Source organism: Monomorium pharaonis, chromosome 1, assembly GCF_013373865.1.
Source record: "Monomorium pharaonis isolate MP-MQ-018 chromosome 1, ASM1337386v2, whole genome shotgun sequence".
NCBI classification, from domain to species: domain Eukaryota; kingdom Metazoa; phylum Arthropoda; class Insecta; order Hymenoptera; family Formicidae; genus Monomorium; species Monomorium pharaonis.
Genome location: NC_050467.1, coordinates 37,976,705 through 38,003,791, shown reverse-complemented (window position 1 = coordinate 38,003,791; position 27,087 = coordinate 37,976,705). Strand labels below are relative to the sequence as shown.

Below are 27,087 nucleotides of genomic sequence, written 5' to 3'. Positions count from 1 at the left end.
TAATATGATATTTCACGTGTAGAGGTCTCTAGTATATACTTTTCCCAACGGTTGTCGTGGCGCTGTGCCGTGGCGATCGCGCAAAACAGGAAGGCGTAAACGTATACGACGGACACGACCGGAGAATACGTATTGGTATTCCCCTTCTATTCTTTCTAGTCCAGTCCGTCGTGACGAACGCTGCTGTTGTTCCGTTGCTGGCTCGGACGAACCGCGAACGTAGAGCGCGGAGGCAGAGCCAGAACCAAGTCGCGGGACTCGTGGGGTCGGGCGGCGGGATATTGTCGTGTGTCGCGCGGCGCGCCGTATCGAGCGTTCGTCCCGTCGCACCTTCCTTACTCTTGGCTCGGCACGGGAGAGAGAAAGAGAGAGAGAGAGAGAGAGAGAGAGTAAAGTCGGCGCGGAGCCTCGCGGACTCTCACACGGCTCTCCCGTACGGTGGGCCGTTCACGTTGCATCTGTACAACACGCGCAAGTGCGCGACCGTGGAGGCCACAGAGATGCCGGATGCGCTTTGAACGTGCGTTCGCGCCGCCGTGTGGTCGCCGTGATCGCCGCAGCCGCTTCCTCGAGATCGCCACCTTCGTCGGCTCTCCAGGGATCCCCCTGGACCCTGAATGCGCACTCCTCCCCGCGCCGTTAGTGCCGTCCTCGCGCGAGGATCACGCGCGTCCCTCTTCCTCCCGAGAGCGCCGCTATGCTGACGCTGCTGCAGCATCAAACGTGAGTAACCTGTCGTCTTCGAGGAGCCGAAGGCACCTTGCTCCCCGACACACGCACGAACGCACGCGACACGTACCGGACTACCGCAACCCATGCGTGTCGTGTATCTTTGGAGCACGGTGCTTTTTCGGCGTTTTTTTCAGCGCTGTTCTTTTTTACAACCTTTTTTCTTACTCCTTTTCTCTCTCTTTCTCTTTCTTTCTCTTTTTCTGGAGTGGAAATATCGCTTACTTGGCGGCTGCTCCACTTTTTGTTTGTCTTTGCCTGTTATCGCCGACAAGCCGCGTCTTAAAAATCTCGCGATTCTGTTCGTTCACGCGCGTTAATCTTCAAATTCGCGATCGACGACGGATGTCAGGTTTATGTATGTACGTGCGATATTTTTGTCCGTCGGGCGATCAGCTGTTGCTGTTGTCGAATATTGATTCACGTTCGCTCGCGCCGCACGAGGTCTGAATTAATCATTGAGCTCCGCGATCGGAAATGCGCGGATTCCACTTCGAATTTGTAAAGCGATACAGTCCGAAAAATATATGCGTCGAAAGCCTGCTGCAAAAAAGAAAAGAAAGAATTCGGCACGACAGTGGAAACGTATGAGCCGCCGCCGGCAAAGCTACGTAAATTTACTTAGCGAATTTTTATCTCCGATTTCCCGCACGGAGATCGCGCGGCTTTCCAGCGTCAGTGCATATTTATCAAGCGCAAACCGCTATCAATGGCCTTTAATTGAACGGTGTGTTTAATACGCGTCAATATATAAAATGCGGCCATATTTCGATCATCGCGGTTATTCAATTTCGGCGCCTACAACGTCTGTTGTGTACACGTTTTTTTTACTTTTCACGCGTGACAGGAAACGTGCATAAATTACGAGCGGTACGTGTACCAACTCGACGAGGGGAGAGAAGCATGGAACGCGGTCGTTTTGAGTGCTCCCGTTTCAAGGGAATTTTAATGCAATACAATACCGTACTGCATTAATTTAATTTTTAATATTACACGGAGGGGGAAAAAACGGTTTCCCCGAGGAATCTAAACATTTTTGTTGGATAAAGGAAAACTAAGACTGATTTTGTCAGATCATTAATTTTGAGGATCATACATAATCGTTTAATTACATAGGACGCTCAAACAGCTGGTTGCTAGAATGTCAATTTTTTGCGGCATTGCTCATCATGCTTGAGCGCCCTACATAGGTATTTTTATAGTTTAATTAAAAATTATTTTCTAGTTAAATTTTTAGATATTCTAGCAACACTGTTCTTTCCACGTAATTTAATTTGATCCGGAAGCGGTCACCTAGTTTTTTTTTATCGCGATCGCCTTGGGGCGATTTCTTCATCCTAGTTAAAAATCGTTATTGTTAATATGTAATACTGTACATTATAAATTGTTTTGCTTGTACTAATATTTGAAATTATTATGTATATAGAGTTACTAAATGTTTCCTAAAAAAGAATAAAGAAATAGGTGAAAGAAAAGAAATAAATGTGATTTTTCAAAGAACAGAAAAAACTACTGAGCTTTATTTTCTCATTGCTGAGATGTAAAAATCACTATTTACGGGTTAAAGCTTTTTGCATAGCTTTTACAAGTATGGATATTTCATTTAAGTTCTATTCGTAGTTTTTTTCGTTTAGAAATTTAAAAAATAAGTAATTGTATTACTTTTCTTTTAAAATGTGAAGTACATATATAGACATTTGTTTTAGAAACTTGGAAGTGTGTTTATGAATATTTTAAAGACTTTTTTGAACCTTAACCTTTTTGAACTTTAAATAGATGAAAGATCGCACAAGAGAGCATCCATGTTTGTACGGATAAGGCGTCGTTTTAACCATTGTAAGTTAATATCCCGGTACACTCGCATGACAGTATTTTACTTTATAATTACAGTGAGACCATATGTTCTTTGTAAAGGACAGTCTTCTGTTCTCAGGTAGCTGTTCTTTAGATACATTAATTTTTTTTAAATTTCGTTCCTTATTTAAAAAAAATTATGGAAAAATCTTGTCTTACTGACGTTCCTAATGTTCTAATGTTCTAATGTCATAAATTATGAATGAATTTCTACGGAAACAATCGACATTTGTCCGAAATTTAGTTTTATCCAATAGAATTTGTTTTGCTCTTTGTTAATTATATTTATTAATTTTTTAATTTAAAATTATTCATATTAGATTTTTATTTTTCATTATTTCGAATCTATTTTAGATTTAAACTAAAGATTTGTTTATTTCAATACAGTGGAATCGATTTCAAACTATCAGAAAACTATTTAAAAAACTCACAATCTAATTTAACAAACATGTAAGAACAAAGGCTTACAATTTTTCTACGTTTGCCCTTTATTTTCTCTAAGAAAATACAATCGCCGCATTTACATCACGATTTAAGAAATCCGAATCTGAAATCTCGGATTTTAATTCCGCATCTTCTTCGCTCCAGAAGTCGAGTCCTCCTCCACAAGTCACGAGAGGAATCCGCTCGTATTACGATCCCGACATTATTGCAGTTCTCCAAAACAGTTTTTTGCCAGAAGACGTTTCGAATGGTCTCGTATCTGCGTCTGCGGGGCGTTCGTAATTGGAATGCCATCGTCTGTCAGTCTCGCGCGCGCCCGCGATAAGAATGCATTTGCAGATCGACTTTACGACGCGCGAACGGACCCTTTGACGACGATCCCCCGGAATGCACGCGTCGGATTTGTCGCGACGCAAGTGTCTCCCGGCGCGCGGCGCCGCGCCGTGCCGCCCAAATGTCTTCGCATTACCTACTCCGGTAGACTCGAGTTAATTGAACTGTTGGACGCCGTCCGCGTTGTCGTCGTCTCGCCTCGTCGTCGTCGCCATCCCGACGTCGGCGTCGCCGACCGGTCGGCAAGATCCCCGCGATAAGTTTCCCGATAAAGTTCACACGCACGGATGTCCGCGTTCGCGCGCGACACGCTTACCCGGCCTATCGATTTTCGCGCTTTGCCACAGCTCGTAAACATCCAGTTGACGTTAAGGGAGCTCTATAGCGATTCTGCGCCTCTCTCTGGAGACACCGAGAGGAAAGAAAAAAAAAACTAGAGCGCGAGGGCGAGGTCTCTCGGATCTTTTCTCAGCCGTGGCGGCTAAGGCCGTCAAGACGAATGTTCGAACGGAGTTCGAATAGAGACGAGGAATATCGCTGGTATTTTTCGTAGGTCACGGAGATACATGATTTTTTTTTCGCGAAAAACTTCAAAGGAGCGAGACCTTCGCATTTTCCATCCTCGATGCGATCGGTCCGCCCACAGCATCGTAATTGATCCGTAAACAGCGGGCGGCTCGCTTTAAAATCTGGAGTTTCACCTTTAATCAATAGCGTCGCGTGTTGCACGTTTGCTGCGGTGTACAAGTTCTTCCGATTACTATCGCGCGCACCCGGCGGCTCTCGTCGTCGGCTTTTTGATACGAATATTTGATATCGCAACGGGTACGTTTACTTTAGATTAGCTATATTTCAAAAAGATCCTCTGCGCTAACAATAACCCTCGATAAAATATTGTTTTCCCTTCGTTGAAGCCCCCGCTCTTTATCTCGCGTAGTTTATTATCGACGAACACGATAATGGACAGCATTATTGTCATCTGACATCACTCCTCTGCACTGACGATTATAACTAATTGTTAATATTCTTACGTTAAAAAAAATATTACAGTTATTTAGATACAAGAAATTTCAATTCTATTGTCAAGGAAAGCGATTACTCAATTTGTTTTCCTTTTTTTTAGTAATGGTTACGTTTTTAACATCAGAGTATTTTCTCTTTCTCTTTCTCATGTAATAATAATCTTAAAATATACTCTCTCTTATTATAAATTTTAGTAAACTTATTATTATGTACTAATGAAAAGAATTTATACTCTGTTGTTGAAGATTATTAAATAAATTATATCGAAAGAAAATCAGAATAATAAGCAAATAGAATTTTTATTTTAACTCAATATTCTCGATTGAAGTATAAATTACTGGGATGTAAAATATATTTTGAATAAATTTGATGCTTACAATATTTATAAAATATTTGAAAAATAAGTAGTATTTATTGAATTTATGTATATATATTTTCTCTTATGTATAATAAATTTCTATGCAGTTTATTTCAAATAAATATTAATGAATCAAATATATGCGATGAGTGTATTTTAAAATTATTATCAAGAAATTATTTTTTGCAAAGAAAATCGTTATTTAACAGAAAAACAACTCAAAATTAAGTAATTGGTTTTCTTAGCATGAAAATCATATTTTTTTTGTACGCTGAATATATAGCAGAAAATTTCGAAAGGAATTTGCGCTAATTTCAGAATATTAAACTATTATCTCTATCTACTTTCTTTTTAACGATTATGGACCTTTAAATGCTCGCCGAGCATCTTTTCAGTGTCTTTCAGAATTGAATTTAATTAGTCAATTACCCCCTAATTAAAGTTCGAGTGGAATTTTATGTCTGTGTTGATAAAGTGCAATTAAAACAGACTATATGCGAAGTAACATTGAATAAAATACGGTCTTGCTATTTTAGAGACGCAGAACTCGCATTACTCGTTTTGCAACAATATCTTGGAACTAAAACGATCGCGATATTAAACAGATTAACTTTCTTTTCAAATCAAGCTCTAATAATTTCGAGCACGATAAGAGCGTAATTTTTATTCAGGCCAAGATCGAGCAGTAAGGATGATTACATTTTTTGCTATAGGAACGTAAGATGTTTACGTAATATATACTACGGTAATTTAGTGTATCTAATTATTTTTATAAATATTGATACATCTTTTACTTAATTATTTTCATGACTATGACAGATTATCTATATAGACTGTGAGTCTTGTCTCTTTGAATTTTCAGTTTTTTAAAAAATTCCACTCGTACGAAAAGACCTCTTTTTTCTTAGATATCTAATAAATTTAGCTAGATAGTCATCTGAAAATAATTTTGTTAGATTATAAAAATACAATAGACCATTCAAGCTAGAATATTGAAACTTTTTGCAGCATTGTTCATCATATTTGAATGTCCTATATAATTATTTTGATGGTCCAACAAAAAGATTTATTTTCAGATCTGTTAATTAGCTAAATTTTTAAATATTTCAGATTTTTAACATTTCAAAAACTATTCTTTCCACGCAGACGATAAACGACAATTCTCGTTTACTGGAATTACTGCGATTATCCTACTGTCCAAATAATCTTACGTAAACGTTATCGCAACAAAAGACCGAGCCATTGACTCATAGTTCATGGAGACAGACTCTCGTTAGATATCTATCGCAAGGAATTGAAGTCGCGGGCGATAACGTAAAGGTACTGCCACATCGTGGCAGTCTGAGGATGACTTCATCCTTTAATAACGCGGGAGGAGAGACCTTGGCATTAGCCTCTAATCGGGCGCGAAATACACGCTCGTATACGCGCATTATCCTGCCGTACATCTCGCTTTATCACACTGGCGAACGGACGGACAGACAGACAGACAGACAGACAGTCACGTGTGAGAACCCTGGCGCGGAAAACCGCTAGGTTTCAAACAACGAGCCGTGCTCACATTTCCCACTCTTGCGCGCGCGTATGTACCTGCCGATTACGGTACGCGCCCATCATTATTACGCTTTATGCATTGCGCGATCCGTTGGAAAAACAATGTGTGGCGCTACACAACAACCGCTGGGGGAGTCGCTCGACGGTTTTATCAATTTTTTTTTAATAATGTACAGGGGCACGCCGGAAGCGCGCCGACGATGGTCACATAAGATTTCGAGTAACCGACCCGACTTTTGCGATAACGCGCGCCTCCTAATTGCCGGGACCTAATTACGAATCTGTAATATCACGACTCGCGAGAGGCGTCGCAATTTTGCTCAAGGCCTCCGAAGGGTTTTTCCTCCCTTCCTCCTTGACCTTGCGCAATCTCACCCCGGCGATCTGTCTTGGTAGGTATATACGTTCGTGCGTTTGCAAGGAGCGGTTAAGATGTAAATTTATTCCGTCAGTTCTGCCCTTTTAATTCGTCATACACTTCCCTCCTTGTTTCAGCGGCAGCGTTAAAACAAAAGTTGTAAAACTGAGATCTCGCGAGGTTCTTTCTTTTTTCCTTCAAATCTTCGGTTAACTTCTCGCCATTGGAAAGATTGTTACAAAATATTGTTTATCGGGGCAGAAATTATCACGACGGATTATTGTTTTCTTCTCCTCGTGGAGATAATGTGAATCTATATAACGTTCGCACATTGTGGCTAACTAACCGGAGCGATGTTTTGCCATTAGAAACGCGGAAAAGGCAGATTGCAGCTTCGAGAGAGCTTGATCACCGTTAGCCCACGCGCTCTCTACGCTGTATCGACATTCGCAGCGTATACATACAACATTTGAAAAATGACGGCTTAATACGGCCGATCCGGAACCTACGAGGGGGGCAGAGGCGAGAGGGGAGAGGAAGGAGCCAGCTGGCCTTTCCAGCGATATGCTTCGCTAACGCCGTTGCACGCGTGTAAATTGCACCGCAGATGCTGCCTTGTATATATCCGCGTATATTACGCCCACTTAAAAAAAAAAAAAAAAAAGAAAGAAAATCTAAACCACCATCGCACACAGGCATTCGCCGTTCAACGCGTTTCGCGCTGCCGATGCCGTTTGCGCGTCTCCCGCGCCGCTCGCGTCGATGGGATCGTATCGAGTGTCGAAAAAGCCCCCTAATTGCGAAATCCGGCTGGTCGAATTTCGTCAGCCTGTTGCCGCTGCTTAATTTGTCATCGTCGTGGCGTGACGTGAGGTCGATATACTCTGCGCACACTTTTGCGCGAATCGCGCCTCGGCGTCGGATGACAAGGCCGTGACATTTTCCGTACCACGGTTTTCCACGGCAGCGGCCTTTTGTAAGCGTTTCAAAACACGGGAGATACGGCTGGTTGTGTTCCCCGGTATACTTTGCGATAATGGGGCTTCGAGGGCTGCTGCTACGGGAGAGGCGGTCGCGCGAGGGGGTAGCGATGGCATCGAAACGCGCGCGCGATGACGGAAAGAGCGCCGACGACGATGACCCGCGAGAGATCGCGGAGATATTATATCCCGGCTTGTAATAACAGGAAGCATGTCACGTTGCGATCGATCGTGCAACGATCATCGTACGTTACGCTCTTTAAAGAAGTCACGCTAGATTAAAGTTTAAATCGTTTAAATTTGCCGTTTATTCAGGTCGATGTGAATTAATCAGCAATATGTAGAGGCGTCACGGTTCTGTGGCAGTTCTGAATGATCTTATTATCTTCTTGTTTTGGTTTCGCGTATCTAGGTTTCGTCCGCGTCGCTTGCACGCTCCTATAGAGCGACTTCGCCTATTGTTTCCTCAACGGGAACGCATGAGCTTGAAATTCAATGTCAAAAGCGAGATGGAAATAGCGCGCTGTCGAGTGGCCAGAGAAAGTGCTGTGTATCGATCCACGGGGTATCGTCGCGGAATTGTGTGCAAACACAGAAACAAAATCCCTCCTCTCGCCCCGGTTTTAATACTTGGAATAAACACGCGAGAGAGAGAGAGAGAGAGAGAAAGAAAGAGAGAGAGACGAGAAATGGAGTGCTGTCGAGAATATTAGAAGTAATGGCGAAAGTCAATGGGCGCGAGACTCTACGTTCCGCGGATGCAGCGGATTTATTTTTATTTCTGCAGACAGCCGAACATGCGACGGTAATAGCTTACGCATGCAGACAATCGAATGAGACAATTCAGCTGACATGAAAAAAAAAATTAATCGACATTAAAAAAACATTAATCGATGTGGCGCCTAAGGACCGTGCGCAATAAAAGACAGAGGGATAGAGATTGAAGGATCGGTTGAATATATTGAATAAACACTGAGAGAAAAAATAATTGCATTCTAATTTTAATTTCGTTATAATTGTTAAAACATTTTTGGTATCAACCATATATGTTAGAGTTGTTTTTAATCATGTAAATTGCAGATCATGTAAATTATTACCATGCGCATACTAAATGTTTAAAAAAATAATTATATTTGCTATAATTTTAATTGCAGTCACTGTTTAAAATGTTTATTTTTTACCATTTATATCTTTATACTATTTATACTATTCATATTTGAAATTATCATAATTTATAGTAAAAGTTTTTTATAATAGATAAAGCTGTGAAGAAAAAAAATTTATTATTATCATCATTATAACAATTGTAATTATAAAAATAAAGCTTCTAACTGCAATTATTTTACCATCCAATTACAATCACAAACATAATACTCGTATTCTCAGTGAACATATTCAACTATTTCTTATTCTTTGTTCCCTATTTCATTTATTGTACGCAACCCTTAATTTACAAGCTTCGATTTTGACACGCGGTGACGTCGCAAGGGAATCTTCGTTCGCTCGTGATTCTTTTTAGACGCGAGCTAGCTCTGACGTAATTTTTCTGATATAATATGCATACATTGAATGAAAGTCTCGTTGATGATACCAGTAAAAAAAAGGTAACGAGTGTGGAATGACGCAAGGATCCTAGAGATGCTTTTACGTAACGAGATGCAGGCTGCTGCGTGATCGTGACACGTGTCGTAAAACTAGGCTATAAAAACATAAGGTTTCACTGACGTCATTATATTTGCGGTGTGACGTATAAAGGAGATATCTTTAACCTTCCGTTTTATGGGGCTGAAGGTTAACGGGGTGTGAATATACCCCTCGCTCGCGCTCAAAGGCCGCTCGGGGTGCGCATACACCCTTCCTCGTGGCGAGGATTAATTAAACGACGCTTAATTAAACTTTCCGCAGCGCGATAAAATTTTTAATCTGCATCTATTGACGCAAGGCGACGCGACGCCGCGACCAGCCATCAATCGACCGTGATACCATTCTTAAAAATTTCCGCGAGCTCGGTTGTGTAACGAGACGTTTTTTACGCGCGGCAGCGATTTTTTTTCTCGACTTCATCCCCGTTCCGCGAACGCGCCTGATATAGTCCCACGCTTCTCGTATCAAATCTCATTGATTTCGACGTTAAAACACATCGCGAGAAATGAAACCGGAAAGATATAACTGTGCCGCAGAGCGTAGCAAACAAGCTGTATACGATTGAAGCCTCGCCGGCGAAGTTGCCGATGGTGCACGGTCGGTCGATCAGGCCGGCCGGCCGGCCGGTCTGCCTGGCTCGATATTGGCCCAGTCACGAAACCGGAAATCTGTGACAGAAAGACCGATACATTTTACGTCATTGCGCATTTTCCTGAGCGTGAAGGTCATTACGAACGTCCACGTGTACCCCCGATGGCATTCTATTCAACGTCGCGCAAGCTGCGTTTATTTCCAGAACTGGCCGTCCTTTCTCATTCAATCAATTGATTCACGATAAGTCTCTTGCTGTGCACGCGAGACGTTTCCATTCGAACGTCAATGACGGCCGAGATAGAAAGAAAGAGAGAGAGAGAGAGAGAAAGAGAGACAGTGAAAGAATGAAAGAAAAATATCTTTCTGCCGACGACGATTCTCCGTTCTCAATCCCTTTGTCGCGCTAACGACTGTCGATGCGAGGAAAAGTCCCGGGAAGAAAATGCGGTCTCTTTCGGAGGGAAAAACGGTACGCCACGCTGTCTCGTGTTTTCCCCGCTCGAAGAGAAACGTACGTAATTCGTGTAATCCGTTTGCGGAACACACGACGGAATAACAAACAATTACTGGCATTTAGCCGGCCGCGTACGCGGTGTTCGCGTACACGGCGAACCATTGGTTGCCCACAGAAATTACGCGGAACTAGACGATGGACGCATCCTGCCCCTCCGCCGTCGGCTGTCGGATATGCTAGGCTAGCGTTTTATTACGCGTGGCAAATAATCAGAAAGTTCCAAGCGGAAACGCGCGGCGCGCAATTCATATTTCACAAGAGAGGCTCCGCGCGAGCGACCCAAAACATCGCGTTTCAAAATGTTGTTAACGCTTTACGCTCAAGTGTAATTGCACGTTTAAAATTGATTTGTCGGAACAATTACTTTGTCGTATCTCGTCACAGCAGTACGGTCAATAATTTCGGCTACAAAAGCGCATGCAAATGTGTAACGCGAAAGCCATATATGATTTCTATAATTCAATAATAGTACGCGACTTTTTTTTTATTTTTGAAAATGATCGTAATAAAGGTATGTTAAAAATATTACGCTTAGAGGAAAAAGAGTGAAAAGGTGCTGTCCTATAAATAATACCGTGGGATGGAATGGATTAAGGAAAAAATATCAAAAAAACGTATATATTGCATTTTAATAAAAAAACAGGGATATTATGTAACACACCCTGCACATTAAGATATATATAAATCCAGGTGTGGTACACGAATTTTACTTAGCACGCGGTAACCGCAGTGATTTTTGTTCGATGTTCTCCCATTGAGAGAAAAATATCCTCCCGCACCGTGAGTCTTAGAAGAATTATCGAGCTGTATGTGGAGCAAGGCTACGTGCTGGAGGCAAAAATATTTTAAATGTAACGTATTTCTGCGCCGTAATCATCCCCCACGCATCGGCTCGCGACCCCGTTGATTCTGCTTACGCTCAATAGGACCTGTCAATAGGCGAGTTTTAGGTGAGAACGCGAAAGAGGTAGCGGCGAATTGATTCCGTCAGACAGTTGGAAATCCTTTTGCGTCGTTCAAGGATAAAGCTGACGTTTCAATCGCCTTGTCCTGGATTCGGGTGCCCCGGCCTGAATCAACGGCGGGGGTTTTCGCGCTCCTTAAAATGGAAGAGAGAGAGAGAGAGAGAGAGAGAGAGAGAGATTCCCTCCCCGAGATATTGGAATCCTTTTTCGGTCCTGCCGCCCCTCTTCCTTGTGTCCATCGTATTGTAAGACCACCAACTGTGCGCGCTGTTCTACTACGTGCTGCGGTAATTGGCTAATCAAGTCACCCTCACGCTCGTGCGTCGTCGGTGTCCTGATAATTCAGTCCCGGGGCCGCGGGTCCCTTCCTGCGGCACACACAACACAATGTAGGTCAATTGCTGCGCGCGTACCATAAACTGTTGGCCAGGCAGATTCATTCGACACATCCGTCGATGGTTTACGACCACGGACGCTGCTGGGCTTGACGTTTTTGCGGCTACTACTAAAACGCGTCCGTCGGAACGCTCGGAACACGCGGGGATGCGTGTTCCTCGGATCCCACAAAGCCGCCTTTCATCCACGGCGTCTTTGATTTATCTCGGGGCGATTTTTCCGAAGGGAAACGAGGGAGAGGGAAAAGGGAGGGACCTAGACTTCTCGAGCTTAATTGAAGATGAAAGACTCGCAAAGGGCTCCTGAGCCTTCGCAGATATGAGCACTAAAATCTTAATAGCCGATAAAAATTGCATTCTTCGACAGTCGTAAGTGGCTTCCAGTAGATTTGTAATTCTGGTCCAACTGCGAAAAATCGATGTACATTACTTATTCAAGGTCCGCAGGACTTTGGATCCACAAAAACGTGGCTAAATATAAAATATGTTCCGTGTATAATCGGTAAGATTCGCGTTTTTTTTTTTCTTGAAACGGTAAATATGTAATTACGGAAGGCGAAGGCGGCCATCCTCCGCACATCTTAACTCTTCATAAGTTCATGTGGGGTAATAGCTTCTCAGCTCTATTATTGTAAACTAGATTTACGTATATAGCTTCGGAGTGTACAAATATAAAATATAGTTCTTTTTACTCCAGTATTACGATCCATAAAAGTACAAGTTAATTTTATCTCAAACCTGCACGTGCATTTTTGTGTGATCATGCGAATTGAATACAACGAAGCCATAAATACATATAAAGAAAACTCCAATTTACAAAACAACATATAAACATATATTGCTGATAAAAATACGTTTAATAATTCTATGCTGTTCTATGCTAATCTGTTTTTATGAAAAAAAAAAACAATATTGTAATTTAAAAGTATAAGAGTAATTTTTCCTCGATTTATATAAATTTTTATATTATTAGTAAATCTGTATCAAAATTATAAATGAGAATTTCCACTTGCAAAACAATAAATGCTGCCAATGATAAAGATACGTTTAAACGCTTGATTCTATACTCCGATCTTTCTCAGAAAAATAATTAAAAGGTAATTATTGTAAGACAGCGCGTGTGTACGTCCAATTAATCTTTTGTTCTTTCCTCCGAAGACGAAATTAGAGAGTCGAGCCTCTCTCACGCTGTCGGAAATAATCGCTTATTAAAATAAGTATTTTCTACAAAATCCAAGTCTTTTTAACGGGTTTTCCTGCCAGCGACCGTTGCTACGAGCAGGAATCTCGTGGGCTGCTTCCGTTCGCCGGATAGTCCAGCTAGACTGTCCAAACAACGACCGGCTGGGAGGCAAGGGTGGCGGTGCCAACGCGTAGGCGGTACCGTGCGTGCGATAACGCGTATGCTGCGTGCGTGAGATCTACCGAGACGGAATACGCTCTCCTCTTTCCATCATGGTCCACGAGCTAACATTGCGCGAACATTTGGAGGAGGAAACTCGACCGGAAAAATGTGTGGAATCCCCACTGTGAGACGGCGCGGGGGAGAACCTCGGATAAGAGGACTTTTCTCTTCCTCTCCCCCTCCACACACACACACACACACACACACACACACACACACACACACACACACACACACACACACACACACACACACACACACACACACACACACACACACACACACACACACACAAAACGCGCGCGCGCGTGAGATCTCGCCTTTCGGAGTTCCGTCACGTCCGTCACGTTCGCTGGCAATAACGCGATCGTCGGTGTGTTACCGCGATCTCGCGTCCAATTCGACATATGTCGGGCACATAACGCCGATACAATTTTTCATCCCGGGACAATACGGGGATTGATTTGGAGCTTCGTTCGCGCCCGAGTCCGATTAGGGCCGATACGGCCTTTCGATGCGCTCGGGATTACCGCTTGAAACACGAGAGACAGATAATTTCACTCGTCGGAGCCTCGAACCTTTGGGAGTTTTGTTCCTCTTGTGAATGCGGAGCAGAACTAAATGATTATACGGACGACATGCGGAGGCTCGCGATGACAAATGCTGAGATTGGAATACTTTTGTAAAAAGAAAATCGTGCGTCCATCTACATTGACGACGTTTCACCGGACTCATATGTGCACTTATATGTACGGAAAGATATTATTTTACTCTTAAGAAAATCACTCAATTTTTTTCTTCTAAGTAATCTTTAAGTTAACTTTAATAAGGAATAATCTTTCTCGCTCTCTCTCTGTCTTGCTTGATAATTGTGTTTTAAAATATACTCATCATAAATTTAAAAAACTTATGTCATGTGCTCAGGAAAAGAGTTTATAATCTTTCAAAGAATAAAATCATATCGAAGAAAATTTAAAATAATAAGCAAATCAAATTTTTATCTTAATTCGATTAAAATATTAAATTAATAGGATTCAGAATATATTTTTGACTAAGTTTAAAGCTTATTCTTTATTGCACATATGCATCCGGTGATACTCAAAAGTTATCGATTGAAAGATAGGCGCAAATACATCTGTGTTGCTTCTTAAGGATTTCTTTTCTCAGCTACGAGTCATACTGACAAAAAGTTACCGAAACTTAAAAACCGCGAGCTTTTTAGCAGGTTTTTCCTTCCTTGGTAATGCTTTGGGATGTGACATACACAGCCTTATTCCGTCAATTCGACGGGAAGTGACAATTCGCCGGTGTCGGCTTACCTACCCCACCGCGCGCGCGCGTGCGTGTACCCAGGCGTGCGAATACTTACACGCGCGTACACGCGATCGGCGATGCGTGTCCTGGCGGCGCGGTGTCCGGAGCAGCACGAGAGTTGGGACATCTCACGCTTACGCGCACGCTTTCGCACGTATACGTGTCGCCGCGCACGGACGGATACCGTTCGTTGAGCGCATCGTCGTCGGCGGCGACAGACACGTAGGCGCACATTTGTCGCGATATTATCGGCCGCCTTTACGTGCCATACGTGCGTGATGCACAGACACGCTGGAGTCGACCGCGGCATGCGGGTACGTTGTATGTGCCTCTCGCAGAAAGGAGAGAGACTCGCCGCGCCGAGCTTTTTGCTCGGTCAAGTTGAACGATTTCGCTGTTTCAACAACAGGAGGTATACCGTTTGCCAGCCTCACCATACCTGCCATCTCGATCGAACGATGCAGGAAAAATTTCGCAGACGCAGAAATTTCGCGGAGCATCGATATCTTGGTCGCTCGGCATCGCCAGCTGTACCGTCAAATCAACGAAAATTAACGTTTTTTGCCTTTGTAATATCTCCCGACAAAACTTTATAATTAATCTTTTATAAAATTTAAAAACTGTCCTCTATCTCCGGTGCGTTTAAACTACTAATTACATCTAATGTGATTAATTAACTGAATCTGCAATTAATATAAACTAGATCAAGTCATTCGAATGATGGCCGGACAAAGATTCTTTTCATGGTGCAAATTACCTAAATCAGTCTACGATTGAAATTCATTGAGGCTGGCGCCTTCACGAAAATGTCGTACGGCGTTCGATGCGTATAAATGATTTGTGAAGATAATTGCAGACACATGCTTTGCTTGCTAACGAATACAAAGTCCTATTTCTACTTTTAGATGCGAGTATGAAAAAAAAGAGGGCAATAAAATTAATCCTCTTTAATTTACATACATATTTGTTTTTTTTTTGTATTTTAATTGCGCGTATAATCAAGTTGTCACAGAGACCATCCACAGTTACGATTTTCATTGTTCTATTATCGCAATTAAAATTTTATTTAATAGTTTTCACAATTTTATTAATATATTTTAAATCCGGAGACCAAATATAATTTATAAATTTTATTGTGACTTAAGCTTTTGGATTAGCGGTTTAATAAACTCTTAATTGATCGCGCCACACATTTTCATTTTAACGCCGGGCTAAAAACCCCTCGTCGATTTTCATACGGCCAATTAAGGTGGTATTGTTACGAGAGATTCACGGACGCGTACGGAACGCACCCCTTTCATCGCGATCTAAATTGGAATAGCTATTGATAGGGGAGGAACCGGAGTAAAGAGGAGTACAGGTGCTCCTCCGATGTCGCGCGCGTTTTATTCTTTTATGAGACGGGCAAGGTAGTCCGTGCATTACAAAGTCGATGTTATGGTAATGAAAGGCATCTAGCCGCGCGATAACATTGAATGCAATCAACCCGATAAATATTAAACTGGCCGCGTGAACTGGCACTTTCTCACCTGATACCTCTATACATACTCCAGTTAGTTCTGCACGCTTAATTCCGTACACGAAATTTTTTAATATACTCTCCCGCGGATCACAATAGTATTTATATTAAAACTACATCGAATTGCGTTTTGACGAATTTCCATTTCCAGTAATAACATTACTAAGAATAAATTAATTAGCTTAAATTCGTAAGGTTTACGAGCATAGCGTTTTCTATGTTTGTGGAGTACAATTAACGTTAATCAAACCTGTTTATTATTATTATCATCCCCCGCTCGTGACTTACGATCACTTCTGTTTCGATCTCTTTTAGGGAGCAGACAATAGCTCGAAAATGGGGTTGAGACGACGGCGTAACAAGCTGAGCGGGACGTCCACGTGGCAATCAGCTTAGACCCCGTGAAAGAAGATGACGACTGCCATGGCCCGGCTGCCCTGCAAGCAATCCTCGCCCTCCTCGCAGCAGACGCGAGTGAACAATTTCGGAAACAGCCGGAACCCGTACTGGGACATGCAGCAAGTCAGGCATCCCGCGCCGTCGTACGTCAGAAATCATCATCGACATACCGATCATACAGGTGAGAGAGACCCGTGCCGACTGCATTGCGAATCGCATCGCGAATCGATGCATTAAGGCGCCTCCTATTGACTCGCGTGCACTCGAAGAGGGAATGGAAGGAAAAACGGAAATTTCTCCACGCGCGTTTTTCGAATTGCTCAAAGTCCCGCCAGATGCGAGACAAATTTCCATCCATTCTCCATCCATTCGCACCGGCACGTTTCGATATGCCGTTTCAAGAGCGACGGCAAGCGAAATACTGTCCCTTTTGAATTATTACACGGTCGCATGCGAATTATTAATAACCCGAGATCGAGTTTTATCGAGTGTCCGTTGCCGCGCCGTTTCCGTTCCAGTTTTAACATTTTATTTTATCATCGACGCGCTTCTCTAAATACACACGTATGTAACGCTGTGCAGCTGTACTGTCCCGATGAGAAATTGTCCGTTCCATTTTTCGGCTTTACGACAATTCGGATTATCTTCGTCATTAACGTCCCATTGTGCGCGAATCGTGTCACGTTCGATTAGGGACGGACGCCGTCCGATAGCCTCATTTCGACAATTTACGGCGAACGCAATGCCCGCGATTCGATCTAACAAATTCAATGTTGCGATAACTCGTTGCCAATACACTTCGCGATAATGACCTGTGGACCTATTTTTCTCGAAAATCGACATAAATTTTCTCCAATTGCCACATATTCTTATTAACACGAAAAGAAGTGCCTAATAGATATCAATTACGTTTTATCTATAAAAATATTATTTGCCGAGAAGTATTTTCTATCAGAACAAAAAAGAATGAAAGTTTACATTATTGCTTTTGTCTAAATTGCATTAAATATGAGCAGAAAGACGGAAAAAAGATAAATAATTCTATATTAAAGAGATAATTAGAGATAAGTTATTATATGTATAAGTAATTATGTGCAGTAAGTGACACCTTGTGTTTTATAAATAAACTTGGAAATTCAAATTAATTTTCGATTAATTTTAATTTTATTGATATTATACGAACTTGAAGAGAGATAGTCGTGCAACGTGAACAAGCACGAGGAACTCGACGATAAAAAGTCCGCCGGGACTTTTTATATTTTCCTCGTTGATTTCGCCATATGTTGCGATATAATACATGGCCTTGACGTTGCGCACCCGGCACTTTGATTTTTCTTTATTCTCGCGGTTGGTGGTTGGCTCTCTCCGGGTTTTATTTGGTCTGCGTTGTGTCTCCGCGGGGAGACATGTGCGTGTCGAACGACGAGGACGGCACATGTCGTCAATCAGCGACGACGACGCGAAAACAGAAGGAGAACGCGCAGATGCTGCCGTTCGTCGTTAACACTTGCCCTCGCTTCACACAAGTAGCCGAAGAGACGGCTATTCGCGCAGCAGATATATCTCTACGTTGCCGCGCGATGACGCGATGTCGATGATGCCATACATAGGGGAACGCGGAGCAGATCGTGTTCTACGACGAAGAGAACGCGAGAAAAGTAACGTCTCGGTCGAGACGAGCGAGAAACGATTGATAACGAGGCGAAACACGTGTGCGAATTGTTGATTAAACCGGCGTAAACTAGCTTTAACGGCGAGCGCGGGGGATGCTTCCTTCCTCTTCCTACGCACTTCGGGAGTATCCGGTTTGCGGGGAAACGCGCGGAACGAGATTATCGTCAAATTGCCAATTAGTATAAGTAAAATTATATACGAAAGCCGCGCTAATTGGCCGGCGGGACTCTATTTCGCATGCAACGGCCGCATTCGTATACGGTTCCGCATTAGCATTTCATCACGTTTCTTAATAAAACACCCCGTGCGCGCGCGCGCCCGCGTGGATTGAATATTAAGCGGCTGTATTTTATGCGCTCGCAATTATTGGAGACAACGGAACACCTTTTCGCAGCGCCGACTTATTTGAGCATAGACTTTTGCGCACGCGTTTTTTTTTCTTTTTTACTTAAATAGAAATGTAATATAAATAATTAAATAAGTGATAACGAGTTTTGAAGCGAGCGCTGGAATTCCCGATCATGCGGTCATCATGGGTCACATACTTGCTGGTAGAAATAAGCTTCAAATAAGTCGAGATGACGCACAGACGTACCTGGACGAAACGCGACACTTCCGGGACATTCGATAAGTCCAACGTAAATATCAGAGATCAAAGGCCTCTGTTAGGAGCTAATATTCCTAAAGAGGAGCCGCGACTTTTGTAAAGTTTGACAGCTACGTGGGGGGACCCGCCGTCGCACGTGATTCGACCAGATAGATCGGATATCTGGTCCGAAAGGGGCGGCGTTTCCTTCCAGGAAGCGGATTATTTACGCCGACGGTGGTCTCTCACCGCCCGTGTGCGTTCCTCCTCTTTCTTTCTCTCTTTTTTTCTTCTTCTCATGTGCCTCGTGCGTGCCACAGGGAAGCGGAAGAGCGCCGTGGAGCTACTACAAGAGACGAAAGCCTTCTACGTGAAGAGCGAGACCGTACTGGATCGGAAGCAGGAGCTGAAGAATAGCGGTCACCTGCAGGTATCGCAGCTGAGCGCGACCGGCGCACCGCCGAGGCTGCTGCGGAAATGCACCGGCAACTCGTCCGCCTGTCCTATGCAGCCGACCTCGCCGTCGCAGTTGCAACCTCCCATGACGCCGCCCTGCTGCTGGGCTTCGTGTCACGAACAAGATAGACGTAAGTCGCCCAGAGAGATCTCGCGAGTCCGAAGAGACGTGAGGATGACCCCAGCGTACTCCGGGATGATCCTATCAAAAAGATCTACGAAATCTGTTTCGTTTGAGAAAGCCTTGGAATCTTTGGAATCGTCTGTGATGCAATTTAGAACGATTTATGGTTATTTTTATATATTTCTTAATTTATTATTAATTGTATAATTTATTTATTATTTTATTATTTGTATTACCGTTTTTTAAATTAATTTATGCTTTATTATAATTATACATTTTTCTGTATAGAATATTGCGAATCGTAAGTTTTATTTTGCGATGCAGGCGGGATTATATTTTCGTTGCTATTTTGCAGTAGATGGAATTCTGAGTCCTCAACAAACACTGCCACCCGCGCTGCCACCGAAGAGTCCACGTTTGGTTCCGGTTCCCCAAAGACGGACGATTTCGGGGCCCCCGAGCTGTACCGGGGGCGAGCTGCAAACAAAGCTGCGCCGGTTGCTGAACACCGACAGCAAGGAGAATATGTTCTTTCCTGAGAGCCCGCCGCAGAACACGGTGCAGAGCAACGGGATGCCGGCGCGGGAGGAGAAATTCCGATACTCGCCCGGAAGTCTTTCGCCTAATTGTCGGGACGAAGATCGTATCCTGGTAAGGAAGAAATATCGTGACATATCTTCGTCTCTTTCGCGCTGTAATGCCACTCATCTTTCGCATAGTTGCGTGCTCTATTTTAAGCTCTGCGATACATTCTAGCGTATATACACGTATATACGTGTATATACAGCGTATATACGCGTACACTTTTTTGTCAAGAAAATTTATATACGTGTTCATCAATGAACACCTCGTTGTATTCTCATACGTAGCATTCTTTGTTTCACAGCATTGCGCGCCGCAAGATGTTCGCTTCAAGTTTGGCAGAAGCAACTCGCACTCGCATACTTCCGGTAGACCCGGCCGGAAGTCGAATAGCTCCCAGTCGGTTGAAAACACGATATGCCACAAGTCGCTGCCGGATCTCCACACAAGCACGCGTCGCCGGGCATCACTTTCTCCGCGGGCATCTACGAAACTATCCGCGAAGCCACCTACCCATCACCAAGCTACAAACACGAGCAATTGCCCGGATTACGAAACTAGTTCGGATTACTCGGATCATAGTTTTAAACGTGACTCTGTTTGTTATCGCAGGTAAGTGATTCAGCCTGAATCGTCATCGTATGATAACTATTGTCGAGTAAATTGTATTCAAATCTACAGCAATTTTGCTGACCGATTTCGAAGTGAAGACACGATTAATTTGCGAGTATTAATTTCTTTTATTTTTCAGTTCCCGCCATATTAGGCGATCTTTGGGATCCGGCGGCGGCGATGCGAGCAGCGTGTTATCCTCGGGCGGGCGAACACAGAAATCATCAGGTTCGAGCAAGTTGAGTCATGGCGCGACAGCCAGAGACTCCGGTGGCTCCTCTGGTCACTGTACTCATCGCAGTGAACCAGCGCCAAGAATCCAGGTATAAATGGGTTAACGATATATATATCCCAGGCGCAAAACTGTTTGATCTTAATCACCGTTGATCTTTCGTAGGATTGCTGGGCTCATATACGCAGAGACAGTGGCGCGTCCACGCAACATTCTACTGAGAAAGATCGATCGAGAAAAGGTAGCTACATTGGTGGAACGCCGCCATCCGTTGTGAGACAATACAGTCCTGAACTGGATTCTGAAAGTAGCAATAGTCAAACGGACTACAGCCCGACTTGTAATTCAAGGTATTCAGATGTTCTTCTTACTTCCAATTACATAGTATATTGTACACAAAGATTTAAAAAACACTATAAAAACTATTTGTTTTATTCGAAGAATATTGTAATAGCACAACAACCAATTGTTATAATTTGATCGTGACTTTAGGTTCTCAGATGGTTGGAAGGAAGGTCGCGGTCGACCAATCCTTCGATCGAAATCGGACATCAGCGATCGATATTGGCGCCAGGATAACGGCCGTTCCAGCAAAGTATCTTCTCGCCCGCTTCGATCGATGACTCAACTCGAGAATTTCTTTGACCGTTTAGGACTGGACTCGGATAACTATCAGCGTATAACGGAAGCTGACTCCAAGTCGTCGTCACCCGTATTCTTCGACAGCGTCAGTTCCGTAGATTCGGCGTTGGGTCTTTACTCCTGGATCGGCGCTAATCAGAACCAAGGCAACCAGTGGCAGAACAACTGCAGCATCGGCATGGGTAACGACGAGTGTAACCAAAGAGTAAACGATCCACCGAGTATCGTCGAGCGAAACGCACGTATTATCAAATGGCTTTGCCAATGCCGCAAAGTGCAGTTAGGATACAGTTAAACAACGAGTTTCTCAGTTGAGTAAATCCCTCATTTTCAATGACAGTACATTCAAATCAACGATATGGTAATGTTTGTTGTCATTCTATAAACGGTATACACACTCCGCGGAAAATACCGAATTCATATGTTTCTCATAAATGTGGAATTGATTGCCCTTTCCTCTTTCTTTTACAACTTGCATAATATTTAATCGTTTTTATTAATCTTGTATTAGCTGTTTGTTAGGCGTACAATAATATATTTAATTTATTATAATAACAAACATGTGCCATTTTATAATCACTTGTTACAGTTCTCTACGGTGTGCCTTTCATTGTCGTTATGCATTCAGGGTAAAGGAAGAAGTTTTAAAAACATATTTACATGATATTGCGTTACTAAAATTTATATAAACAATTTTGATGTTTAATATATTTGAGGGCACACATAAAATTTACTTCTAATAAATATTATTATTCTCGGACAAATATGTTATTATATTTTGATATTATTAATTTTGTAATAAATCTACGATATGTTGTGCGAAAATTTTTCCTATTTAGCAAAGCAATACTAGATTATCATGAGACATTAGTAAAGTCGTGCATAAGGAATGTGGAATTTATTACATTTTGATGTAAAGTTGTATAAATTTAGTGATGCGTGTTTCTCATTTTCAATCTTGAAAATGATTAGTTGATTTGTAGAGAAGAAAATCTCCGACGAAAGATATTTACCTCGACTTTATGAAAACTTATAGATCTAATTTCATAACAAAAAAGAATTAAAAAATGTTGCCTTTACTCTTGTTGGTTTCTAAAAAAAACCACATATATTTAAAGTGAAATAAGCGTTCAATTGATGTTAATATTTGACGAAATTTAGAAAGTGATCGATGAGTTATAAATAGCTTGATGTATTAAACGATTAAACGATAGACAAAAATATGATTCCAATTTTGTAGTTTGGTAGGAATTGATGTGATTTACAGTAATACTGTATAAAGTGAAAAAAGACGCTCATTCGTCATCATTCTATTTTAATAATAATCTACAAAGGTTTACACTAGCTTCACTGTATTAGCTTTTACGCTCATCTTTTGTTTCTATCATACAACGTAAATCATACAACGTAAATCATATAAAACAAATATAGTAAACATATATTTTCTAAATTTACTCTTAAACTGATCTGATAATATGCTCTAAACCTGATCTGATAATACGCTATATTTACAAAGACTGCGTAAACTTTACAAATGACATTAACATATAATGCTTAACATATGATGCTTCTTGAATTTTTATTCCTTCGCCAATTACAGTACAGAGATTTATTATTGTACTTACAAGGAAATATATAATGCAGAAACTTAAGTTAATAATACAGAATAATTTAATTTAATAATTTGATTATATGCAAATCAATGTTTTCTATTTTGTATTTTGAGTATCGCATATTTTACATTTTAATAACGAATTAATTATATGGCAGTTGTACTTATAGCTCTTTGATTATTTAATTTTCAATATTTTTGTATTTAATATTTAATTGCAACTGACATGTGGCAATGTGCATTTTGTATAGTATAATATTGTTATTATTATACTGTATTATTATCTCATCCCACATGTAATCCTTTTATGCGATCTTTTTGATTGAATATAAATGTATTGAAATATAAAGTATTATTAATAACAGTAGACTCTTCATTTTATGGAGTTCCGTATTACAATTTCCGTTTTTTGAATTGATTGTAACTTTGTTAAATGATGTACTTCTGCTCTTTGATTGCTGATATATATTACGTTTACGTGAATGAGAAAGAAAGTGAAAGGCAGAATAGTTATTCAAACGGCACATGTGCTGTTAAGATAAGAAAGTGATAGTCTAAAAGGAAAACTTTGCAGTTCGAGAGATCCTGATACTTTCCCATTTCTAAAACGGGAAATTGATTGGGGTTGATTTTTAAAATTATACGAAAAAATTTCGCATACGAAAGTAACAATTAGAGATCTTTTAGATCTCAAATCATATATCACTCGACGAATCCGGGGCATTTGCATGCGAAATTTTTTCGTACGAGTTCAAAAATCGGGTTCCAGATTTTATAAATAAGAAGAGATTCTGCATTATCTATCTCTTATTTTTTACGAAAGGATATTATTAATTTGCACAATAACACACAATAACAAACATGAAGTTTGTTCACATAATTAACAATTTAATTATTAACTTTTTGTCCGGTTATTTAGTTCTCCCTACTCTATGGCAATCAAATGGTAGTATAAGAAACTTTGGATGTTCACGACACTTATGTGATTCATATATTCTTGTAACATGCGATTTTTGTGTAATACAAAATACAGTTATTCTCGAACTTCTCTAATTTCATATGATATAGATGTTTTAAATATGTAATCAACAATTTTGCAAAACTAAAATATGATACAGCATTTAAAAGTAGAAAGAGAAGGAAGTTGATACCATTATCTATATAATACAGTCTTGTATTTTTTTTTGAACAGTTTAAAGACTTCTTGTATATGGAGTGTCTCAGGCATTCTATGCCAGACTACATTTGTTAGAGGCTAAATTACAAATCTAAGTAGATTTGCTTTGCTGTTGAAACAATTTTACAGATAAACTTAAGAATTATACAGAATTTTAGTGATTATAAACTTTAGATTTTTTATTCAAGTCTCAATCGCCAAAATATTGAATGTTAAAGATTAGAAAACTATGGAAAGAAATGGCATTGAGTTAATTTCAAAGTTGCCAAAGAGTCTAAAATCGAGCAAATTTACAGTGCCCGAGACACTATATATAAGGTATATATGGATATATATTGGCGTAACAGTAGAGATAACTAGCGTTTATTATACTTGCAATCTTCGGTAAAGATATATACAGAATTTATAAAGTTTATAATCGCTGCTAATAGTAGTGGTCAATTGTAAAGCGTTATGGCACAAAATTAAACATGTGACTAAAATATGCTTGTAAAATACACACACACACACACACACACACACACACACATTATATATATATGACATTTCCTAAATTTTTTTCGAAGTCATATGACATTTTTTTTAATGATAGAACAAATGATAATAGAACAGATACGTGGACGTAGCATCAATGCTGTGCATCTGTATACACTATAATTAATGTTATGAAGCTGAAAATATTGGAATTGAATTTACACACACACACACACACACACGCGCGCGCGCGCGCGCAAAGAGAGAGAAAGAGAGAGAGAGAGAGTGACTATGAGGATTAAATTAGATTAATTAGAATTATATAAGTTTCTGTATCATAACTTGCTTAAGTTCCACGATATGCCTGCTTTATAAAAATTGTCACTATTTTAAATTTTAATGCAGGTTATTCAAGAACAATAAAGAGAATTATGTATAGTTGAATTTCGCTTTGCGTTAGTGCATAATCTAGAATTATGATACACTAAATTAAATATGATACACTATGATTAAATATTTATTTATACAATTGTTTATAATATCGCGTTATGTATTAAGTAATCGATCGAAAAAGGAATTATATAATTCTCTTTGTATATTTTTGCAATGTTTACGGTTGCCCGTGTTTTATATAAATATTAGTCATCTTATTTTATAATATTTTTTAGATAGTATTCTGCTTTGTTATTTATAGAATATATTTTACGAGTTGTTGCAGTTTCTCGTAATATGGTTTTTATTTCTAATATATGTAAAGAATTTCGGAAAATATAAGAATATCGAAAAGCAAGTATTTATATACGTATTAGAGGCATGGAGAAAATTAAATAATAATTGAAGAAATGTTTTATGATGAGATATGAAATATTCAAATTCTGTACTACAGTTTTCTTCATCTTTTTCAGAAGTGTTTGTTATATATTAGTATAGAAATTATTTTATATTTCGTCGTATACAGAGAGGCTTAAGTATTTTTTATATGCGTAAGAACAAAATAAATTAAAGCTCTTTTTGTAAAAAAATAAGATGCACACTTACATTATGAAATTCAATATATCTGTATAACAATTTTTGTGATGCATAATATTTAATATTGTTAAATCCGTAAATTTTTAATTGCTTTTATAATCTAGTCATGTAGAACAAAATATGTTAAAAAACTTTAAGATAAAATTATTAAATTCCTTCTATATATCATCAAATCTTTTATTTATTCTCCCATAATTATTTCCTCTAATAATAATTGTAATATATTTTCTAATTTGTATTATATTGATTTTTACTATTTGATATAAGATAAATTATAAATTGTAAATTGTATTAAATAAATTGCAATATTATATTTTGTTTTTTTATATATTTGCTGTAAATTTATAATGCACTAACTAAGCTGGACAGCGTAGACTCGAATCCAACTTAGTAGAGATTTAAACCTAATTAGGTTTAAGCTTTGAGTATATATACATGGAGGAAGAATGCCAGCATTGAAAGTATGTCCAAGATCTGTGCGAGAGAGAAAGGTATATCATGATACTTGCTCTCTCTGCGCATGCGTCAAATGCTATATGTATACAATGGCTGGCATTGTATGTTTCACACACACATACAATTCGTAAATAAGTACAAAAGTGCACAAGAAGTGCACAAGAAGTGTTGAAACTGCGGTGCAGATAATGATATTAACGCATGCGCAGAGAAAGCGAGTATCATGATATACTTTTCTCTCTCGCACAGATCTTGGACACACTTTCGGTCTACATGAAACCATAGCAATTCCTCCTTCATGTATATATACTCAAAGGGTTTAAGCTGTTCAATGTGCACATGTGCACATAGAGGCGCTGATGGATGAAAACACCTAAAACGACGCGATGACCGCGCTCTCACGTTCCTCTTTGGTAACACCAGAGAGAAGACTGAGAGCCTAAACACAATGCCAAGCAACAGGCAGAGTAAGATAAAGTTATCATATTAATTTAAATAAAAATTATTTAAGTATTCTTTTTGAATCTCACATCACTATTTCTGAACATTTACATGAAATGCGTTTGAGAATAAACATAATAAGTAACAACGAATCAAGATTGAGATGAAAAGTTTATGAGATTTAAAATCATATGCACACTCTTTTTCTTTTAAATTCTGTTTTATGTCTCATTCTCTTTTTCAAGATAGGATTATATAAAAATGTAACCTTTATATGATGTACAAAAAAAAAGAAAAATAATTAAGAAAACTCGAAATACCTAAGCCACAAATCACATAAATTATAAATAAATAAAATAATTGTTAAAAACTAACTTGTTTAGAATTAGTTAATATTAACTTAACTAAGTAAAAAGTTAATATCTTTTCAAATTTATTATTTTATTTTCAACATTTAAATTTTTAACTGTTTTTACTGCATAATATAATATTAGTATCATTGAATAAAAAATAAAAAACAAATTAATGTAATTCTAAAAATATTTCTTATCAGGACGACATTTACCTTTTTCGTGAGACCGAGTTGTCGATGTAGTATCAGCGCAAAA

The 27,087-nt window shown here is 40.1% G+C and overlaps 1 protein-coding gene across 1 annotated transcript; it reads left to right on the top strand.

The window, feature by feature from the left end:
• The first annotated feature begins 31 nt into the window (after positions 1–31).
• Positions 32–25,560, top strand: LOC105839165. The gene is made up of 8 exons (XM_012685282.3): positions 32–723; positions 16,299–16,563; positions 18,963–19,229; positions 19,578–19,873; positions 20,109–20,416; positions 20,556–20,739; positions 20,814–20,998; positions 21,141–25,560. Exons 2-8 carry the CDS (start codon positions 16,395–16,397, stop codon positions 21,583–21,585), a joined length of 1,854 nt encoding a protein of 617 aa, XP_012540736.2. The 5' UTR covers positions 32–723; positions 16,299–16,394; the 3' UTR covers positions 21,586–25,560.
• Positions 25,561–27,087: the final 1,527 nt, after the last annotated feature.